This window comes from Anneissia japonica, unplaced genomic scaffold, assembly GCF_011630105.1.
Source record: "Anneissia japonica isolate Jap-2015-1 unplaced genomic scaffold, ASM1163010v1 scaffold351_len699533_cov169, whole genome shotgun sequence".
Taxonomy (NCBI): Eukaryota; Metazoa; Echinodermata; class Crinoidea; order Comatulida; family Comatulidae; genus Anneissia; species Anneissia japonica.
The window spans coordinates 367,962-384,974 of NW_022685600.1; the positions used below are offsets into that span (position 1 = coordinate 367,962).

General features: G+C 35.1%; 2 protein-coding genes across 2 annotated transcripts in view; both read right to left on the reverse strand.

The window, feature by feature from the left end:
* Positions 1 to 148: 148 nt before the first annotated feature.
* LOC117111631 (probable glutamate receptor) lies at positions 149 to 10,927 on the reverse strand. The gene is made up of 7 exons (XM_033254583.1): positions 10,173 to 10,927; positions 9,567 to 9,814; positions 7,782 to 7,914; positions 6,392 to 6,499; positions 4,219 to 4,353; positions 2,322 to 2,552; positions 149 to 2,228 (listed from the first exon to the last, which is right to left on the reverse strand). The coding sequence occupies exons 1-7, from the start codon at positions 10,176 to 10,178 to the stop codon at positions 1,002 to 1,004; spliced, it is 2,088 nt and encodes a 695-aa protein (XP_033110474.1). The 5' UTR covers positions 10,179 to 10,927; the 3' UTR covers positions 149 to 1,001.
* Positions 10,928 to 11,820: 893 nt separating this feature from the next.
* Positions 11,821 to 17,013, reverse strand: part of LOC117111484 — a 10,833-nt gene continuing 5,640 nt past the window's right edge. The window contains exons 2-3 of the mRNA XM_033254406.1: positions 15,382 to 15,528; positions 11,821 to 11,984 (exon numbers count right to left, since the gene is read on the reverse strand). Coding sequence (XP_033110297.1) covers positions 11,821 to 11,984; positions 15,382 to 15,528 — 311 coding nt within the window. The remainder of the gene's footprint in view (positions 11,985 to 15,381; positions 15,529 to 17,013) is intronic.

Below are 17,013 nucleotides of genomic sequence, written 5' to 3' on the forward strand. Positions count from 1 at the left end.
TCTCACAAAGAGGTCATACCTTACCAACTAAGGCTCCTCCCACAGATGAGGTGATTTATTTCACCATGATATGCGCAGACGACAATTATTAAACATTTGTTAATTTTCAAGGTAAACTAGATAAAACAAACATGCCTAAAACGCATAATTTTACCAGAAATTTGTTTATTGTATATATTTCGGTACATTTCTGATCTCACTTGCATTATTTATGCTCCTACAATTCAAAATATCAATAAATGATGTGTTACAGAAAAGCTATAATTTCAAGCAAAATATAGGCGGCGCTATTTAAAAAAAATACTCAGACATAGCTAAGTTACTTGTAAAATATGAAACGTTGGCGAATCTCTCTGTGAATCGATAATACGATTATATCCATCACTTTAATTGATTCAAATACTTTTTTAAATATAAAACTACATAAAAAAGCATGTCCAAAAATGATGGAAGACAGAAACGCTACAAATTTTTTTACAAAACGTATCCTCAATCATTGCATAATAGGCTACTGGTAACTGATAAGTCAATGCCTTGTACAGTTTATATATCAGCCTATAACTAGGTCTACGTTATCAACAGATGTTCTTTAAACAATTCATTAAATCATTATCTTATAGACATAACAGACTAGCCTAATAATCTATTATTTAAAAATTAGAATAATTGGCGGTTTGGTGGTGGTCTGCTTAATCCTAGAGGGCTCACTTCATATATTTTTATAACTTTTAACCATTGTTTAAAAACTATAACGCACAATTTTCAATGTGATTGGTCGTCCAAATTCTTTCTGAATAGTAGGTCTAGCTTCCAAACAATGTGTTTTAAATTATATCTCCAATACGTACTGTCACTGCACGCTGTATGTTGTTCTGAGATATCCGTTTTCGTTAGCGGCAAACACACAAAACGGGTCACAGTCGTTTTGTGCAGTTGGATTTTATTTTATTTTTTTTACAAAATACCGTAAGGCCTATTAGCCTGTCATAGGTTTTCCCTACTTACAGCCACTGTTTCTGTTTTGTACTGGAGGTCGTTGTAGGGTCAAGTTCTGCAGTTTCCTTAAGGTCTCTCTCATCTTCATTGCTTACATTTTCTTTAGAGCGCTGTAACTGCACACCGAATGAATAATGTGTTTCTCTCATTGTTTCTCTCATTGGCGAATAACGGCGCCGTGGACGAAGCAGCAAATAACACATGAGTTCCAAGAAGAAAAACAGGAGCGAAATCGCTACTCCTATGAGTAATATATAATAGATACCCTTCAGGTCTACGATTGTTAGTGAATACAAGCCTTGTTTGTTCCAGGTACTAAGATAGTTGTCACATTCACTTTGGGGTCGCATCCATTTTGCGTCAAGTTCTTCTAACACGCCATTCTCCTTTAGTACTTTAATAGCGTACGACAGTTGATCGCGAAGTGGTGATCCTGGCTGGACAGCTAAGCCGTACCTGACTGTACCAATCGCTTCTGGTACCAGGTATACATTACATGGTGACTCTGTAATTTCATTTAACATTAAAGCTGACTCAGCAAGAAAAGCATACTTTCCATTGCTCTCGCGCACGCGTTCGATACCAGTACCAATATCACTGACGTACGGGTCGTATACATTTGTAAACATGTATTCATAAATAGAGCGTAGGTCCCCGTGTTTCGCATCCTCAAGCAATGAATACGTAGATCCGTCTTTTACGCAGCCGTAAACAATCTCCGTTTGTTGCAATAAGTCACGTGATGTACGATAGAACGCTTGTTGCTTATTAACGTTCATGTAATTTGAGAGATTTAAACAATATGAAGACAACATCAATAATGAAAACACCCACCACACTGCAGCGCCGATACGACCGGCGTTCGAACGTGGTGACGCATCATAACTTTGAAGAAACGCACTCGACGTTACAAACCAGAGAGCGTTCTTAAAATTAAAATTATCCTTATTGACTGGATGAACTTCACCCCTTCGTGCTACAGCGGCCCACTCTGTTGTACTAGATCGGTTGATGATCCATAGAAGACCGGCTACAAAGAATAAAGCGACGAGATTTGCACACCAAACTTCGACGCCAAGCGGGAATGTAAAACTAAAATCGTGAGTATTGTAAATGTAACTAGGGTGTTTGACAAGTATCTGGACTGGACTCTCACTAATTGGTAAGGTGAAATCAACTTCCTCCTCGCGTTTGTCAGTTATAGTTAACGGTCCCGTGGCAATGTCAATTTCCTGAAGAATAATAAGAAAGTCCGATTCATCATCCCTAAATATTTACAAAACGTAAATTGCACCAGTAGTAGTCCAAAACAGTAAAATACTCACCTGGTTAATCACAGCTCCTATCACACCTGACCATTCTTCACTGTCCAAGTCCTTGTAGCCGTATTGTCCATCATCGTATGGGACAAGTTCATACTCAAATTCCAGTCCATCATTTAATAAAACTTTGCGAATTTCCATCATAAGATCCGGGATGTACCCTTCAAAGCGTTCATTATCCTCTAGCAACGTACTGCTATAGTCCAGCTCAACATCCATCATGAAAGGTGAGACCTAAAAGATCAATAGACGTTGTCATCATCATCATCAGAGAGGCATGTTGTGGCAAAACGGCTAAGTTGTAGCAAAAATTGAAATTCAGGTTATTGGTATTTTCAAATACCTGAGTATGTGATCTTTAAAATGAGGGGCCATGTATTCAAATTGGACATTTTAAGCCTAAGTTATTGTAAAGTGAATGTACAGTACTCTGAGTCAAGATAAACAGGATTTTGAGCAATTGCCTTACAAAGTTATTTGTGCATACCTTGTTTATTATAGAATGAACTATGAAAAATAACTTTAAATATTAAACAATGTGTTAACCACTTCCAGAACTAATACTTTGGGACATGATTAATAAGACATTTTAAACTGTTGATCTATAGTGAAAAACAAATTTGGATTTTTTAGCAATTTTTTTAGCTCCCATATTTTATAGCTCATTTACTCAATACTGGACTGTGCAACAACTTAACAATTTCGCCACAACATTCCTCTATTATCGTACCATCCACTAGTCCAACAGGGGTGGCGCCAGGATTTACGAGCGTAACACTTGGTTTCCATACAATCGCTACACTGTCGCTATACTGCGTAGCACTCCCCGACTCAATCAGAAAGGCTCCCGGATTCGACCGACCAGTCAGCATCACCGAAGAAGTTGTCGGCAATAGCGTATAGTGATTGTATGGAAACCAAGCTTAAATGGGCGTGGTCGGGCGTCGATAAAAATCTCTAGGAAGTGGTCTAGAAACTATGACAATTTAGGAGTTTCAAGAATATACTTGCGTTAAGGATTGTAGAAGCGATTGACTGATTGTGAGTAGCAATCCTTCCTACAAGACAAATACACACACAATGCTTTACACAATTTAAATCTCAACATGAGGCCTAGAAAGTATCTGTTATGGTCATACTGCAAATGTAACAGGAACTTAGCCCAGGAAGATGATTTGAATTAGCCACCAAGCTATTCAACTCCCCCGCCCCACCCCAGTGTGCAGTATGTAGCCCAAACTTGTTCCTTAAACCATCCAGTTGAAAACGTGTAAGGAGGGAAGCTAGAAGACGTTTAACAAGGAACCCTTGATATTCATGGTTAGCTCAGCTGTTTATCTAGCTGAGCTAAGTATCACTCCCTGTCTACATACGGTACTGTACCGCTGCATTGTGAGAAAGACCAACATCACTTGATCATAAGAGAGGTGAGATTTTCGACAATGCATGCATACAGTATTTTTAGATAGTCTCAGGAAAAGTCAATTGTTTCAAAATACTTATTGTATACACATCTTTCCATGGCATTGCTGCTCCCTACATTGGGAATTTAGTTCATCTTAGGTCTAGTCGGTCCAGCCTTTCACTCGGATCTCAGAGTATTTTCTGTTGCTGCGCCATTACCGTACTATATAATTTCCTGGCTCTTGAAGTTGGCAATTCTTATCTCAACATTTTTAAAAACCGTCTCAAAACATTTTTTTTTTGTCACATTTTAATTCTATTTCATCACAAGACAACACATTGAGGCCTTGTTTATGCGCTATAGAAAATTTATACATATTACTTATATACATTGGCTTACATTACATTAATACAGTACCGTACCGGTACTCCACGGTAACCACTCTACTTCGGCCGGCGTTTCTTCAAAATAAAGTGATGTATACTATACACTCACCATGACGCTGCCAACGACGAATATCTCATTTCCTGCTGTCCACGTTGGATCAATGCTAAGGTGGACAACATCTGTAGCCAATTCATCATTATATAACTGCTCCCAATGGCTTCGATTTTGAATCCATTCACCACGCTGGATATGCAGTAAAGATAATATTTTAAAAGAACTATTAACACGATTATGCATATAGAATACCGTACAAAGCCAGGTTATATATATATATATATATATATATATCTGTCTCTTATACACATCTAGATGTGTATAAGAGACAGCTGATAAGTATATAACTATATATATAATTATATATATGTATATATATATATGTATATTTATGTGTATATATATGTATATATAGGCCTATTTATACATATATAATAATAAAAGTAATAATAATAATAATAATAATAATAATAATAATAATAATAATAATAATAATAATAATAATAATAATAATGTATTGTGCACCAAGTGAAAAAAACATAAATACACAGTTAACCTTCATATATTTGTCAAAATATTGTTTTGTTAAAATATGTTTTAAAATTAACTTTACAAGGGAGCGGCTGAAAATAAAAAGGTGCGTTTTGTATACGTCTTCGTAAGAACAGAATGGAATACCCACTTTATTGTGGGCAGAATGAGATTGTTCATACCAAGAAACGAGTTTAGCACTGTGTGATGATTGGGGACGTAGTAGAGCCATCTACGTTAAAACAAGAACCCTACATAAAATTCGTTATCAGGTAACCGTTAGATTAACGTGTTTACAGAAGTTATCTGTCGTAAGTGAATAGATTCCAGAGATAATTTCCGATCTTCTTTAATATTACGAAGGCATGATAACATTTTCCAATAGACACCTTGATCTCCAAACGATCTGAATTGAACTTAAGTTTAGGTGATGGAAATTATGGCAATAAAATATTCAGTTCATTGTGTGGATTATATTTTAACAAATTATTGGGCATCTATAATTCAATTTCACAAAAACATTTCAGAAGTTTGTTGAGGACGGGTTGGAAACTTGATGGAAATAAACTAATATATAAACCGTCAATGGATACCATCGGTATAGATAGTGAAATTAACATGGATAGATTGCAACATGGAGATACTTGACTTGAATAGAGTTGAATAGCATAGTGGTCAAAATGCTCGCCTTTTAAGGCTAAAATTATTAGTTTATCACCCTATCAAAGAATAAAAACTGATGAGGGAGGGAGGTTTTTTTTTTTTGTTTTTTTTTTTGCTAACCCCGCCCCAATTTTAACGATGATCACAAGTAAATCAATGGTTAGGGACACATATATAAAAGTCATAAGGATGGAATCAAATTTATATTTAAAAAATATGTTTTTGTTGTACCAGTAAACATATTTGCAAGAAACCCTGAGCTTTTCAAGTGAAAAAAGATGGAAAAAGGACCGTTTGAAATAAAAATATATTTTGATTGAAAAAAAAAAAAAATCTGATTTTTCCCAAAAGTGATGAGGGAGCGGGTGATAAACTAATAATTTTTTTTTATTGAGCTTAATCCTAGTCTTTTTCGTGTCTATACCTGAGACAACAGGAACGACTAAAAAGACCTCCACCCACAAAACCTTTAAAAAAAGACTTGGTTAATAAAGCATCGTCTATCCTAAATCGGGGAGTTACTTTGATGCGAATTAATTAATAATAAATAAATAAAGGAGGGCCACGCCAAACACACAATTTAAATGTTTAGGGATCGAAATAAGAGATGAATGTTAATCAATAATTAATGGGATAAAATAGAAGAACCATTTAAGTACAGTACCGGTGCAACCAAGAAGAAGAAGAAAAAAAAAAAAAAAACGTTTATGAAGAGCGGAATGGTCAGTGATGATGAAGGGTACAGATAATGCTACAGTCTTCTTATCATCAACAAAACATAAATAAAATTCTTCAGAGCAGCCTCTATACAGTGACCGGATTTATATGCAGCTAAAATAAAATACATTTCAGAAACTTTAATAATGTTAAGGTAATTTGACAGAGGCAGCACATTTTCGATGAGATTAGAGACAAACCTAAAAAGAGTACTTAAAAAGAGGCAATTAAAATGTCTTCTTCATATAAATTATATTTTTGTAAGGTTTTCACGGAAGCTAATTTAAAGAAAGAAAATCATGAAAACTTTGTTTACCTTAATATCCATGCTGCCACCTTTACCACTGTAAATGGATATCGAATAGTCCACACGGTTTCCGATTTCGTTGAAAGTGATGTGCCCTGTCAGACCATGTAAATTTAACTGAAAGTAAACGCAACATAACTCAAATAACACAAGACAGGCCTACAAGACAAAGACCAAATTTATGTTATAGGCCTATCGGTATAGGTATCACACACTAATTTAGTTCTCTCATGCTTTGATTTGTCTCAGAATACCTCTGAATCGGAAAATGCTGAAGTACACTCATATATGGTCATGTAGCTTGAGCAGACGAAGTCAAAACAAAAGGTGATTTTTGGGTGCAGAGACTTAATAATAATAATAATATGTCGTTCTTATATAGCGCTTCATGCCTTTACAAGGCCTCTAAGTGCTTTACATTACTACCCCGGTCATTGGATCAAACACATATGGAACACATTGAACACCAAATTTAATTAGTTAATGAAATTATATTATCATTCCATAATATTGCAGCCAGTAATCAGCGCAGGTTGTGTTGGAACCTACCAGGTACCCACTTGTACTCTTGGGTGGAGAGAGGCAACCGTAGATAAAGTGCCTTGCCCAAGGACACAAGCGATTTGCACAGCCAGAGTTCCGAACCCCCGACCTCAAGGTTGGGAGTCCAAGCCACAACCGGTGCGTCATCCGCTCCTACAACTTATGCCAAAACGTACGGGGCGCCGTTTGGGACATTGCTATTTATGTTTTTAAATAGGCATTTTGTTGTCCCAAACGGCGCCCCGTAAATGGCAAAACTAGATGGCCGGAAATGGCACTCTCAAAATTAAATCTTATTGCAATTTCCCTTTTTTTCTCGATTTTTTTTTTACTTGAAATAATTAGGGGTATTATGTAAACTTTTTGCTCCATTTTGTATAAGGAATTATGATAAAATAGGCTGCTAAGCTTTGTTTTACGGGGCGCCGTTTGGGATACTGTCAATTTACGGGGCGCCCTTTGGGACACTGCTAATTATGTCTTTAAATACGCATTCTGTTGTTACAGAAATAATTAGGTACCACATAATTATTACAGTCAAACTATTATGTGTACATAATTAATTCTGTTGTTACAGAAATAATTATGTACCACAAAATTATTACTGTCACACTATTATGTGTACATAATTAATTCTGTGGTATCTCAGCCCCAGGATGGTTGGAGTGGATTCTCACTGCACGTGTGCAAATTTCTCTCTTGGCCCGAATATATGGATCCGCCACTGTAATTTGGTAATATTTCCACTTGCAATGCTCTAGTGTATAATGAAAAAGTTGAACACTGTATTAAAAGAATGTCTTTTACACCCTCTATAGTTAGAAAATTTATTTTGGGAGAATAGCATTTTTCTTACGTTTTGTGTAAGGTGACGGGTGAGCGGACTTTTAGGCATCCCAGTCCAATCATCTTCACAATCCAACATAATTGTATCTCCGGGTATCAATGAATACAGTGACCTTCCTGGAAACTTGCGCTTCATCTCGTCACTAAAGTAGGAGAAAAGAACAACCACGATGTTTAAATCACTTATTTTATGACATAATTCTTTATGCTATATTATATGCACAAACTAGTGTTGTTCGAATTGCCATGGACATGGGTTGAGAATGTTGAAGGACTTTAAGTGGCTGCCTGATCGAATCAACCAACGAAAGCCTTTATGGTCTAGTTGGTAAAACGATATCGCCGTGTAAGCAAAAGGTCCCGAGTTCGGTTTCATGTGGACGCTGCAATTCTTTTTTTTTAATTCTCACAAAATCCAATTATTCTACTATTACGTTCATAATCATAGTAATTTTATTAATTATTATTTATGTGGCTTGTTGTATCTATATGCCTATAAAATCATATATATATATGTATATATATAATTATGTATATATATGTGTGTATATATATGTGTATATATGTAGATATATAAGTATGTATATTATGTATATATATATGTATATATGTGTGTATATATATATATTATAATATTGCTAAGTATAATTTTAATTAATTTTGTTCATAGACGCTTCCTGCTCTTCTTGGATATTTACCATGGATGAATTATTTCCTCTATAGTAATTCTTTCCCACGGTCCACCACTTGGTCATTCATTGTTCACCCTTATAACTATTTATTTGTACATATGTCATAAATTCTTTATAGTATGCCGACTTGCTTTTGACTTAATTACCGTATTGTGTCTCAAATTGTATATTGGCAAAAAAACTTTTTCAATATGTTCATTTTAAGTCAAACGTTGACATAAGACTACAGGATTAGCTGAAATATTCGCCAAATAAATTTTAGTGTTAATTCATTCATTTGCCATGGGTGAATTAATTGGTCTATTGTAATTCTTTCCAACAGTCCACCACTTAGTCATTCATTGTTCACCCTTATAACTATTTATTTGTACATATGTCATAAATTCTTTATAGAATGCCGACTTGCTTTCGACTTAATTACCGTATTGTCTCAAATTGTATATTACCAAGAAACTTTTTCAATATGTTCATTTTAATTCAAGCGTTGACATAAGACTACAGGATTAGCTGAAATATTCGCCAAATAAATTTGAGTGTTTCTAAAGTTAACATCTTACATATTTGAGTTTCATTACTGTTACCCTGTATTATATTGTACATATGTTTCGAAACACACGTGAACACACACGCACAATTATATATATATACATATATATAATATGTATATATATATATATATATATATACACTTTTTTTTATAACAACACATTTTATAAGAACACTGAGGCTGAAACTGTTTAAAAATTAAGAACAAAATAAGAACAAATTGAGGCTGAGGTAAAATGTCAAATGAGGTTTTTTTTAATTATTTTTTTTTAAGTAAAAAAAATATATATAAAAAGGATAATCTACGAAAATCTTGAAACTTTTGGTGGTGAATTTGAAGTACATTGAATGGAACATAGCAACATATTTTGACGATCAATAACACTTCTGGCGGACTATGTGTGTATTGCCTGACAGTAGGCCTATATCGTTTTGTATCTCATCCTGTGATTTTTTTAAACAAACCTCATTCCGCCCTGGTATTCCCGCGGTTCTAAATATACGCTACCTCCAAAACTGCACGCACAAAACGAAATAAATCTATCCACTTTTCCCACCTGTAACTTATGACTGCTTCTCTGAGAACAAAAACTGTATCAAACACAAGTTTCTGTTTTAAAGTCCATTCATCGTGAGACGGTAAGTTAAATGTAGAATAAACTGTGCTCGGATCAACGGTCATTCTGAAGTTGGTGATGTAGGCGTCAACATCCTGAAGGCTTTCGGTGTGTGTTTCGTTGTAGTAAACGTCTGGATTTCCTATGATCCAATGGTAGTCTGTTTCCATCAATTCAAAATCAATAGCCTGTATCAGAAATTGCAAAACTTACTGTTTTTGTGATGTGAGTAAAACAAAAATGATGCACTTTCCAAGGATCCCACTGAAGAATCACATAGGCCTAATACTAGGTACACTTTACTCAATACCGTAATAAATCACGAGTTTTTACAAACTTAAGCGATAGTTTATATTAATAATTAGATTATGGACTTGTTACATTTTCGTTCAGATGCTGCATAGATCTTGAAAATATTGTAACATAAAAAAAATTATTAGCAGAATGTTGAATGCTGGGGTAAACCCAGATTTTCCTAACTATTTCAGACTTGAGAACAAGTGTAATAAATCTTATTTGGACGCGTTATTGTCTATTCACACTCACATCCATTAATGTGGTTGTCAGCACCTCTTCTGTGCCACAGTAGATCAGAATGTTTTTGATGTAGCCTTCTTTTATTATATCTGTCCAAGTTTCTATATCTTCGTCGATGACATTAACAAATTGCACACTCCATTTCTGGTCAGCAGCTTTTCTTACAAACGGTTGCAAATTTCTGAAAACTGAATAGAATTAGCCTGTAAATTTGTAATTTGTTAAGTGGGTTAGAACAAATGAAGCCTATATTTAATTAAAATAACAACAACAACAACAATAATAATAATAATAATAATAATAATAATAATAATAATAATAATAATAATAATAATAATAATTGTCTACTTATAAAGCGCATATTGTAAAAAAGTAGAATTATGAAACCAGAACCCTGCACTGCTCTGCATAATGCATGTCACGCATGCGCTGTATGGTGGTAGATAAAACGTGCCTCGGTCAATGATTTATTTTCGAGTTTGCGGAGAGTTAAGAATACGGAATACTTATTTACTTTACATATTCAAGCATACATGACATAACTATTTGTAAACCAGTAAAATTACACAGCAGTCGTAAACAAAAAACTTCATAATACTGACGACACGTACGTTTTTCTGTGTTTAAAGTACAGTAACTGTGCACAATTAGTTTTTTTCTGCACCACTTTTTTTTTCGTTTTTTTATATATAGGCCTAGAGAAATTTCATTTCAACGATTGTAAATAGTCTATCAAACTAATGCCGCCAAAACTGTCAACTTTTGCTCTGTGGTTTATCAAGCCACAGACATCTAGATGTGTATAAGAGACAGGACCTCTAGGGTCTAATTCCAGTAATGGAGGTCAGTCTGGTCAGAATAGTAAGTTGTGTTTATATGAATGCATTTATGCTACATATTCAATCGTTACAAATACTCTTGATTTTTATATTGTCGCGGATTATTGTTTATTGATCTGTATGGTAGTCTTGTGGTAGACCAATATATTATTTATTCTAACAAGACTGACTGAATGCTGCTGTCGTCGTCGTGTTTTGTACGTATTGCCAGGGAGTTGTTATATAGTGTATTGCACACCAACAGCAACGTCAATTGCCGTGTTCATCGTGTGTAAAAGACACATTAGTACATGTGTAGGTAAGCACATTCGATTCAATACTATATTATGTAAAATGTTGTTCAGATCACGTTAATTTTTACTAAAACACACGTTACACCTACTAGACGACAAGCAGTAGTCGACTTACCACAACTACCTAAGTTCACGCTAGGACCTAGACGTTCGCATAAACAACACAGACAACTTCAGTGTAAACTGTACACTCTCGCTATAGAAAACAAAATTTCCGCAAAATATTAAACACGTTCGATCCAATACCATTATGTAAAGACCGTGTTTGGTTAGATCACTTTTTTTTCATTTTTAATAACACGTGCACCTGCTACATTAACACGACAGAGGCCTAACCCTACCGACGATCCCGTAAACAATTGCTCAACTACACCAACAAGGTATGCATTATGGAACTTGCTTACCCTCTCGCGATGAAAAACAAAATGTCGGCAAAGTTTTTCCGACGCATGCGCATATCGAAATTTTCTCCTAAAAACGACTCAAAAAATGGTGGTAGGGGGTATATGTTTTATCGCGTACGTCCTACATTTTCATATTAAATACACGTGACCCCAAGCTGCCTTGATCAATGTTGAAGATTGGATGTGTTACTTGGGCCAACGTAGCAGTAATGTCGAAACATTTGGTACACAAATCTTCAGTAACGAGTAGTGCCGATATTCTATGAGTCTTCACCCAGTGGCAGACTGAAAAGAAATAGTTGTATTAAGTTAAGCAAAATGTATACTAGGCAGTTTGGCAATTTTTCTTTACTAATTATAATTTGCTTGAATCTGCATAAGGCAAAGCTGCACAAGGATTGTAAAATCTCCTTTGGAAGATTACTTCAAGTAGAAAACCAAGGAACTACAGAAAGCACATTTGGATAATCAGCACTCTACCGCCTTGGATGTTCACAGGGAAATTAGCTCGACAAAAGCTAAGCAGCTTTGCCGTCTTAAAGGAACAAGTACCGCTGAGCGCCGTTTTCACATTTTTACAAGCTCCGTTCCACAAGATTTCAGATGTACTCCTAATTGACACTGGTCCTCTTACAGGGAAGAAAATTAAGGACTTCCTATCTAAAATCGGCAACTTAAAACTATCGGATCCGACTACATACACGCCATAATTTCATAATTTGGAAACATCCTTGCTTCATGCACTATCTGCTGTACATTTGCAAAGAAACGTTTCAAGACAACTCACCCCAGAGCTTTAAACTCTCTTTAATAATTCCGGTTCCTAAGAAAGGTGATCTTAAAAATCCTGAAAAATATTATGGCATCTCTCTTCCACCAACATCGCTGCAAAAATACACAAATCTCTTCTTTTTAATTGTGTTTTAGAACCTATCCTCAGAAAAAAAAATTACAGCCAAGTCAGGAATCCTTCAAGGGAGGCACTCTTGCCCAATGCCAAAGGTTTCAATATTAATTAAGATCATGTCATCCAGACGTCATCAAGGCATACATTACTGATCTAGATTATGCTAGTGAAATAGCTCTGACCTCAGACCACCTCACAGTTGCACAGGATCCCCCTATGATATTTCATTGTAAGCATCATAAACCAAAGCCGGATTACATCTTAATGCCAAAAAACTGAGGATATGGTATTTAATAAAGAAGATGTCCATCCTCCGATCTCCACCATTGACTGATGAATGTTCAAAGAAGTGAATGATTTCAGGTATCTTAAGGAGAAAGCAAAATGACTTCCTCTCTCGTAAAGGTCAAGCATGGAATGCAATCTACATCCCAGTCAGTACAAAGCCTACCGGTACCTTCTTCCGTGCCTGCGTGGAAAGTATTATTTTATACGGGTCAGAAACATGGACCATGAAGAAAGTCTTTAACATCATCTGGAGAAACCACCCAACCAAACAGCAGAATTTTAATGACCTACCTCCAATTACATCCACCTTTGCAATCAGAAGAGCTCGTTTTGCAAGACATATCTTTAGAGCAAAAGACCAAATAATTTCAGACTTTCTTCTTTGGAAACTTCCATACTCTCGACGAGGCAAGCACCCCATAGAGTCCACAAATGTAAAAATCCACCACAAATGTAAAAATAACCACAAATGTAAACCATTGTCCCGAAAAAGTCAAAATAACCACAAATGTCAAAAAAATGTCAACCACAAAATATGTAAAAATAACCACAAATGTAAAAGAAAGTGCAAAAGTCTGTTTAACCTCAAATGTAAATACATTTCGCCTACAAATGTAAAAATGTGTACCACAAATGTCATAACATGTCAACCGTAAAAATGTTAAAATTCATTGCTTGCATACATGTGTATATAAAACAATAAATAAAACTAGAAATTGCAAATTGCAAGTAAAGTGCTGCGAAGTACAACTGCATATAAATGTTCTTCGAACAAAATTATTTATGCGAGTCAAGTGAAAATAATGAATAATAAAAATATAAAAACAATATGAGACACGACTAAATAATATTAGAACACTTCTCTTTGGGTAACAAAGTCGTAATTGTTCATTTTTGTCAAAAAGTGTCTAGTGGTGAATTATAGTTTAGGGTTTTTTTAATAAAGTTTCAAAAATTTATATGTATGTGGAAAATATAGTTGATTACCAAAGGTTGCAATTTTTATTTTGAAGACTCCATGGTCTAGGAAGTGTACATTTTTTTATGGGGCAAGTTTCCAAGGGCGGGTTTTCTAGGGGCGAGTTGACTGGCAAAGAGAGTTGACTGGCAAAGAGTGTTGCCAAAGTGCGAGCCAGCGTGTTATTTGATCACAAGTGCGAGACATCGCAAGTGTGAGCCAGCGAGCCATGACGTCACGACAATAGATACGAGACGTTACTCGAGTTGTGCGAGGTATCGGCTGAGATTTGTGGAGTACAATTAAAAAAAAAAAACAACTATAGGTCTAATAATGAATTATTGTGATGTTAAATAGACAATGTTAGCTATCAAGGAGCGACGTTGTTTTTCATTGGGACCTTCGTCCCTTCAAGGCTAGGCCTATACCATCCTAGCTAGTCTAGGCCTAGAGTAGGATAAGGCTAGCGCGACATGCAGACGTTGGTACGTGTTGGTTAGTCTACAAACGTCGCCTAAAGTAATTAATTTTACCAGGCAGAACGAAAGAACGAAACTCCGATTTTCAGTCGTCTTAGGCCTTTGTTTTTTGACAAACAATGACTTTTCGGAGGTCAAATTGCTGTCAAGAATATGAATTGGCTGCTTCGCAGCAATAAAATGATATGTTAGGAAAAGATATGGAATGATATGAAATGAAACACGAAATTATATGAAATAATATAAAACGATATAAAACTACATGAAACGATATGAAACGAAATGAAAAGCTATAAACGATATGAAATGCTATGAAACAATATAAAACAATATGAAATGTTATGAAACGGTATGAAATGAAGTGAAATGAAATATGAAATAATATATGAAAGGAAATGAAATAAAATGGTATGACATTATATGAAATGAGATAAAATGATATGAAATGGAGTACTATAAAGTATGAAATTATATGAAATGATATAGAATGATATAAATTGAAATGAATTGATATGATATGACATGGTATGAAATGATATGGAATGTTATTAAATATAGAGTGTCATTATGAATATGAAAAGATATTAAACGAAGTGAAGGCGAAATGTTTTTTACGATTTGAGGATAAACAGATTTTTAAAATTGTGTGCGAATTTGTTTACTTTTGTGGTTATTTTTGCATTTGTGGTTGACATGTTGTTACATTTTTTTGGATATTTTTACAGCGGGTGCTATGTTTTTACATTAGTGGTTATTTTTACATTTGTTGCTGATTTTTACATTTGTGGGCTCTAGAGTACCATTCACTTTCCCCGAAATCATTGCCAAAGACACAGGACTCGGCCTCGAAGACCTCAGATGGTGCAATGAGTGGCAGACAATTCTGGTAAACTGCTGTTAGCACCATCTCGGCTGCGGCCGAAAGGTAAGGTAAGGTGCTGATATTATTATTACACTAGGCAGAGTTGGCTTACACATAATGAATAGCACTGGAAATGTCATTTTAGTGACCATTAAAGGATGATAACGGCCAGATGTAACTTTTTTTACCGTAATTGTTGGCTTGCCAGAAGTGAGTATATTCCTTCGTTGCGTGGCTCAGCGACAATAGATCAGGATTACTGTGAACGATGGCAAGGTTCATAATATCGACATAATCGGGATCATCATCACCAGAGTCTTCGCCAAATAATCCACCTGAAGAATTAGGATCAGTTGTTAGTCAAAATTGACTTTTGAAAAATTGTTTTTGATCAATATTTTTTGTTGATTTATAAAAATTATCGATAATATAAAATGTCATTAGACATATGTTACCTTTATATATGTCTAATGACATTTTATATTATCGATATAAAATGTCATTGAACATATATAATTATTGATTATTTTACTTCATGGTTGTTTAGTTAAAGTTAACATATGTCTAATGACATTTTATATTATCGATATAAAATGTCATTAGACATATGTTAATTTTATAAAATTAGAAATATTTATTAAATTTATTCCATAGTCATTTAGATAGTTACAGTTGAAGTGTGCCACGGAAATCTGCCCTTGGTCTTGCTTATAATTTCAGGACAAAATGTCAGTCACACACCTCATGTGATACTTTTCGCAAATACCAAAACATATTATTCGTAAGTAAAGTAAAATAAATATACCATAGACCTATTGAGCACACAGACAAGTCTTGTGTATGTCCAGCTTCATTATGTCGCATTAACCCTCAGGAGTGGCGCTAGCGGGGGGGGGGGGGGGGGGGGGGGCCACCCCTCCCCCCCCCGGGGGGTCCTCTATCCGTCGGGGAGAAAAAAAACACAATTCTCGGGGAGAAAAAAAAAAATTATATGTATGCTGGACATTATTTGTAAACTCTAAAATCGATTAAATAAACGTCTGAAACCCCGAAATTGTCAAAATTTTCGACCACTTTCCGAACCACTGGACCACTTTCCGAACATTTTAAGCAAAGCTCGACCACGCCCACTTTGCCCTCGTCGGGGAAATATTCCCCTCCTCGGGGCCACCCCTGCTAACCTCCGTTGACTCTAGTGCTACACCTCTGAGAGAGGAAATGATGCTTAAATAGGATTTTTTTTTAAATTACGAAGTTGGTCAGTTTTCGAAAAGCTGTTCAGACAGAAATTGGCTTAAATAACACATTTTTTTTTTCAATGGCCTTATGCAAAAATAGGCTACCAGGGGAGCGTGTGCCTATGCCTTTTACTATCTTAGTGTATTATGTTTACTAATGAAGTATCCACATGGGATTCGGTTATCAGGTAATGTGTGGTGTTGTATTTTTTTTTTTACTTTTGTACAGTAATACGTTACTAGATTCAGGAATAGTTTCTTTCCTAGAGCAATTAGGGCTCTAAATTGTAGGTAAATATTCCATACTTTTGCACTTTGTTTCTTTGTTTGTGTTTGTTCTGCCTTTTGGAATGTGTTTTTACCACAGAGCAAAACAAATTTCTATGTTCTCCTGAACAATGACAATAAAATATGATTGATTGATTGATTGATTGACAAAATGAAACGAAAAAAACTTGCATAATGCTCAGCAATACAGATCTTTTTCTTCTCTTTTGAGATACAGATCTTAACCTACTACAAGGATTGAACATGTTTAATTTTTTTTCCAAACTCTCTTAGTATAAAAAAAAAAAAGAGAAT

Bases quoted from the DNA above. Each gene is read 5' to 3' on its own strand.
- LOC117111631 (XM_033254583.1), bottom strand. The intron at 4,354-6,391 runs GTAAACAAAGTT...CTGCATATCCAG, and splicing joins GTGGCAGCATGGATATTAAG to CGTGGTGAATGGATTCAAAA. The intron at 2,229-2,321 runs GTGAGTATTTTA...ATTATTCTTCAG, and splicing joins TAGGAGCTGTGATTAACCAG to GAAATTGACATTGCCACGGG.